General features: G+C 46.6%; 1 protein-coding gene across 2 annotated transcripts in view; it reads left to right on the forward strand.

Annotated features, from left to right (window-relative positions):
• The window catches only part of Lrrc28 (leucine rich repeat containing 28), a 99,296-nt gene extending 97,869 nt beyond the window's left edge, over positions 1-1,427 (forward strand). The window contains exon 9 of one of the 2 annotated variants that reach the window (XM_057756293.1): positions 730-1,427. In XM_057756293.1, coding sequence (XP_057612276.1) covers positions 730-802 — 73 coding nt within the window. In that variant the 3' untranslated portion in view covers positions 803-1,427. The remainder of the gene's footprint in view (positions 1-729) is intronic. The other variant, XM_057756292.1, reaches the window with a different exon arrangement.
• The last annotated feature ends 4,573 nt before the right edge of the window (positions 1,428-6,000 follow it).

Genomic DNA, 6,000 nt, shown 5'->3' on the forward strand with positions numbered 1-6,000 from the left:
CCAGCACACTCTTCTCCCCTCACCAGAAGATGGCTCTTTGGGTGGGAGGAGAAGGCCTCTGAGAGCCTGCCCTGTCCAGAGCACATGGGGAGCCCCAGGGAGCTCATGACTCACCGTGCAAAGGTGCCCAAGCAGGAGTTTGAGAAGAGCTTCTCTCTTATGTAAGGCCTTTGAGTCACATCAGCAGATTCTGAAATTAATTCTCTGAGCAATCTGTGTGAGTATATTAGTAGGAAAAATTCCTTCAAATGATAGTACATAAACCGGTCGTGCTGTTTAGTTTCTTTATAGATTTTTATTGTTGTTTTGAGACAGGTCCTGTCTCTGTAGCCCAGGCTACCTGGAACTCATTGTAGTCCTCCTGCCTCAGCCTTCCAGGTACTGGAACTATAGATGTGAAACACTGTACTTAGCTGTGAGTTTTATAATGTACCTCAAATTCTTTGATTGCCCTGTAAGCTTTAGAAGATGGAAAAGCTTTTCCCTTAGCTGTTAATAGGGATGGTGTGTCATCCAAACCCCACTGAGTGAGGGAGCACACGTGCACACACATGCCTTACCTGCTGCCTGGACTTGACTTGAACACCACATCTTACATCTTAGGTCTCTATAATACAACCTGCTCTTCATGCCTCGTCGCTTGTTCTAACAAAGAAAGACTGTCTCCAGTGGGGAGGAACCAGAGCTTCACTCCTGAGCTAACCGTGCTCCTCTCCCTCCATCCCCCAGGAGGACAACCGTTGGCTTCGTGGCTTACTGCTGCTCCACCCAGTGTCTGCAGACCTTTGACCTGCTGGGTTGATAAACACTCGAGAGCCTCAGGAGCACTGGCAGCTCACACTGCAGCTGCCTGCTGCCGCCCAGCGTGTGTGGCCGTGCCAGGAGAGTCCAGCCAGGCGGAACAGACCCTTCCATCCTGTCCTCTCCTGTGCAGTGCGGGGGCATGCCGAACTCTCTGGACATGTCCTGATTGGGCTTCACAACTAAAAGGCCTTCACCCTTCCCACAAGTTGGAATATATCCTCCCCCAAATTAAGAACGTTTTGTCTTCTGTTTTTCTTTTTATGTGAGTGTGTCTCATACATAAACTATTTAGTCAGATGAGCTTCCCACGTCTAATTTAAAGCGAGCTGCTGTTCCCTGAAGAACTCTTAATTTGATAATAGAACCAAATTAACTGTTGGCCAACATACCTTTGGTGATGATCCTTCTGTCTTTCCCCAGACAATTATTTCCCTCGAGATTATTCTCAGGGCTTCTCCATTGGAAACTTGTCAGTTTCTAAAACCCCAACAACCCCACAGCTTCTGCAGCCCTGCAGAGCAGGGCGGAGGCGCAGCAGACTCCAGAGCACATGCCTCTAGAGAGTCCCTGCCTTCTTTCTAAGTGTTGCAACCTATGAAGACATCTTCCAAGAGGGTTTAAAAACAAAAGTGTAGATACTAACTAAATACACTCTTGTTCAAAACTACTACAGGAAAACAAGTTTTGAAATGTTTGGGCTTTTTGCTAAGATTTTTTTATACATAATTGGCAAGTTTGAGGCCCTGATCGATCCTCCACTGTGGATGAGGCTTAGCAGTATTTACTCATATGTGAAACTGTCTTCATCTTGACCATGAATTCTCACTGGGAAAACAGAAATGAGCAGGGCCACACTCCGCCTCCAGCTTTTGCAACGTCCACGAGCCTTCCCTCGCAGAGAGACACTCACTTTGTGGGGGACGCACTGATTTCATCTTCCTTTAGAAGGATGGCATTTTAATCTGCTTTGCTTCCAGATGTTCATCTGGTTGCCGTGGAGTGGTTCTTTTTTTCTGAGGGGGGGGAAGTTCTGTGTCTTAGCCGTATAATTTATATAAGACAAAGTTGAGAGGAGAACCAAGGAGGGTTGCTTGGTGGAAAAGCTATATCCAAAAAAAAAAAAAAAACGTGGTTGGTGACATTTTATTAGCCAGCCTAACTGTAATTCTAGGCTCTAATAGTGCCAAAAATCCTCCATAGTTACTGACAAACGTGTGATCTCTTTGCAGTCACACCACCTGCTGCCCAAAACGCAGACTCCCCAAGTAACAGCAGAGGCAGAAAACGGCCATGCATGCCATCTGTATCGTCCCTGTTCCTACTTCCTCCCATCCCTTTCATAACGCGGTCTGTGCAGCCTTAACATTTCAAAGGCCTAGCGTACAATAGGATCTGAGGGTCTGGATCAAACGCGCCACTCCTTTTATCCTTTAGAATAATGGAAGTTTCAGCATAACCCCGACATGTATATAAGTTGGAGGGAGAAAAATGTGACCTGAAGCTTCACATATGTGTTTGGCTTAAGTCACTGTTACCTACCACATGAATGGCAGTCGATACCTGGCCACATCTTTCTGTTTCACCCAGTGCTATATCGTATGTCTCGAGTGGAGCCATGAAATGTGCCACCCAGATACTCAGGACTTCTCATGGAGACAATGAGGTGTGGGATACTTTTGTTTTACCTTGTTTAAATTTTTACAATGTTATCTGAATGGCAGTGTACTGTACAGCAGCAGTAGGCTGGGCAGATAGCCTCTAGGCTGTCAGTCTTAACCTTGGTTGGGAACAGCATCCTGTGCTTCGCTGATGAGGAAGAACTTAGCGGTTGGTTTCCCTGGTGCTGTTCCTCATGGAGACTTGGTGTGGATGCACTGATGTCATTGTCAACCTTTTGGTGTTCCTGTCAGCTGGAGAAGACTTGCCTCTATGTTGTGTGCTCCAGTTGTGTCCAACGCTTTGGGCAAAAAAGAAGACTTGTGTTGTATCTTCTTTGTTCCCTCCCTTTCTTTCATGGGGAGCCTATCCTGAGCACTGCACGTGCTGGGTAAGCACCCCATCGCTGAGCTAGCCCCCCAGCCCTGTTTGTTGTTTTTCTGGATCAGGTGGACAGATACTGCATAGAGGAACAGTAATGAGATGAAGGAGCTGCTTGGAAGGTGGAATGTCTTCAGGTCGGTTCTCCTCTTCAGCTCGTGTGGGTGACTAGTGCCAAGCTAGAAGCTAGGGTAGCCTCGAGGATGGATCCTTCTATGATGTGTGAGAGACCCACAGCATCCTTTTTAGCTGATTCCACATCAGTGTTCTTCAGTAGGATTGTCACCGTATCAAATAGTCGTGATTATATAACATTGTGTAAGTGAAAATGTTGTATCTTCAATGTATATATGTGTGTGTGTGCTCATATATGTGTGTATATATACATTATGTACATGTCTACAACTTTTTCACTTGTACATATATGTGCACATAGATTGCATATATTTAATTTTTTGTTGTTTGACAGTTTCATACATTTCTATAGTGACTTTCAGTTGCTCCCGATGGAGCCGTTTTCACCAAGTCCCCTTCTGCTTCCATGTCTTCTGTGCGTGGCCGCCTGAGTGTGATTAGTTCCTTGTCTGAGTGGGAGTAGGGAGTCACTCACTGGAGCAAGGGCTCCACCTCTGGGGACAATGACACCTCTGGGGACAGCCTTCAGCTCTCAGTTGCTTTGGGGAGGGCCTGGTTGGCTCCCCTGCATCCACAGCGAAGCACTGACCGCTCCAGTTCCCTTTTTAAGAACACAGAAGAGCCCTGATGGTAGCCCACTCTGATGATAGAGGAAAGCCATGAACCACGCTTGCTATCTGGTTCTCTTTTAGAAACATCTCTTGGTCATTGCCATGAGCACTTACTCAAGCCTTCCACACACAACTCGCTGTGTTAACACCCATCTCACATTGTCTCACACTGAGTATTCCAACTTAAAATACGGTCTAAGAAAAAAGCTTTCAATACCACTTTACAAACTCCACATGTAATTTTCTTTCAAGTATATGAGCACTGCACAGTGTCTGGGAGCTTTCAAAGCTAGCTTTGAAATTAGTAGTAAAATTAAACTTCTTAACTTGAAAACTCAGACCTTACTTTGTCTATAAGTAGTTCAAGTGGATAAATGCCTCTGTGGAAATGGAAACATTTTTAAAGATATGAGCATGGATTGCTAATGGACGAACAGTGCCCAAGCTGCTGCGATTGGATACGAAGACTTAACAGACTCACTCTATATTTTTGTACCTTTATAGAAGACTGGGCCATCGTAGTATTTTTATTTTTTGTGGGTCCCGTCTACCATGTTTGTCCCAGGGAACCTCGCTGTACTGCTCCAGGAACTCTGCGGGTCTTGCCTTTTCTTTAGGCATGGGGGCTACAAGACCCGTACTTCTGCAGATATAGCTCCATGTCGAAAACCAAGTCTGACTGTCCCTATCCAGGAAGTGCCTCCCAGTGACATCAGCTGGTAGATCTAAGTGATGAGGGTGTCTGTGCCAAAGAGATTGAGCATAGCCCAGCGACTGTCATCCTCAGGAAAAGACGGTGCTTCACAGTCTAAGATGCTCTTTGAAGCTTGACTACACGGTCCTTTGTACTCCAGAGACTCAGAGTGCTGGTAGTCAGAGCAGAGGCGGGACAGAGGGTGGGCCTTTGGAGATCATTTCTGCATGTAATTAAGACACAAGAGTTACTGGGGTTGGGTTGGGTTTCTTTGATTTTATCACCTTACGGTAGGGATATAATTAACTTTTCTGTCTTCATTAAAGAATATCTAATTTTGTTTTTCATACTGTCCTAAGGGTGTGTGTGTGTGCGTGTGTGTGTGTTTGTGTGCGTGCACACATACATTTACATAGAGCATGGTCATTGTCTAAAATGTATGGTCTAGTTTGACCACATAATCATGGGATGATTGTTATTTATAGAATGTAATTGAACTTAAATTATGTGAATGCTCAGAAATGTAGATGCCCTCATTGTTTCAACCAAATTCACTTTGTTAAGAGAAAGGGGACTTCATTTATGTCAAGGCCAGCAAAATGGTGGGTGGAAGCCATCGGATAGTTCTCCATACAGCGTAAAAACAAAGGGAAAATTCTCCAGAATGTTGGAATCCACTATTCCCAGAATTCAGCAGTTATTACTAAATTGTGCAGCAATCCAAGGCATGTGTGTTTATTAAGAGAGATGAGCCCTACAGAGTAGTGGGCCTTGGGGTATAATAACTGGCCCGTTCCCATCTCCACCGCAGGACACAGACCGAACCAGCAGCTCCATGGGAGCCACGCAGAGCGGCAGGGTGAGCAGTGCTCATTTCCAGACTATTGCCATGTGATCTGCTTGCTACCCTTTAGATGTCACCTCTAAGAGTGTTCTTACTTGATTGGAGCTTTGTCAGGTGTGACGAAGCTTTACTTCTGTCACATGTGCTAGGAGATCTTCAGAGAACTGATTAGTGTGTGACTGCTTGAACCAGTGGAGAGCCCGTGGAAACAGCGCTAGGCTAAGACCCCGCGGAGAGCCTGTGGAAACAGCGCTAGGCTAAGACCCCGCTGAGAGCCCGTGGAAACAGCAATGGGCTAAGACCCCGCTGAGAGCCCGTGGAAACAGCAATGGGCTAAGACCCCGCGGAGAACCCGTGGAAACAGCAATGGGCTAAGAATTTCCAAGGAAAGCTGGGGAATGAGGCAGCCAGGGGTTGTTCCCAAGGGTCAGACGATCATGCACGTATGCCGGACTGAGCACGTCCAAAGGGTCCTCCCCTGGCTCAGGAGGACCTGATAGCATCCTGAGCGCTCATCTCAAGTTGCCCCTGAGGCTCTGGGAAAGCAGACAAAGCCAGAGGCAGTGCTGTCACCTCTGACCGAGTGCGGAAGGATTGTCCCTGTAAGCACTCAGCGCCATGAGCACGTACGGGGAGTCTCACTGATTCAGGTAGGCAAATCTCCGTCCTGTCAACATCTGGTCACGGAACTACCAGAGCAGACAGTTGAGTGCGTGGCCCACAGAGAATGCAGACCGCTGAACTCTAGAAGACTCACTAAGACCCAAAGGCTTCTACAACTGCAATAAACCTCACAGGGAGCTGAGAAAATAGGATTTCTGTCACCACAATGTCCTGTAAAGTGTCTGGTTTCCCAACACCCGCTACCCCCCCAA

This window comes from Chionomys nivalis, chromosome 23, assembly GCF_950005125.1.
Source record: "Chionomys nivalis chromosome 23, mChiNiv1.1, whole genome shotgun sequence".
NCBI lineage: Eukaryota > Metazoa > Chordata > Mammalia > Rodentia > Cricetidae > Chionomys > Chionomys nivalis.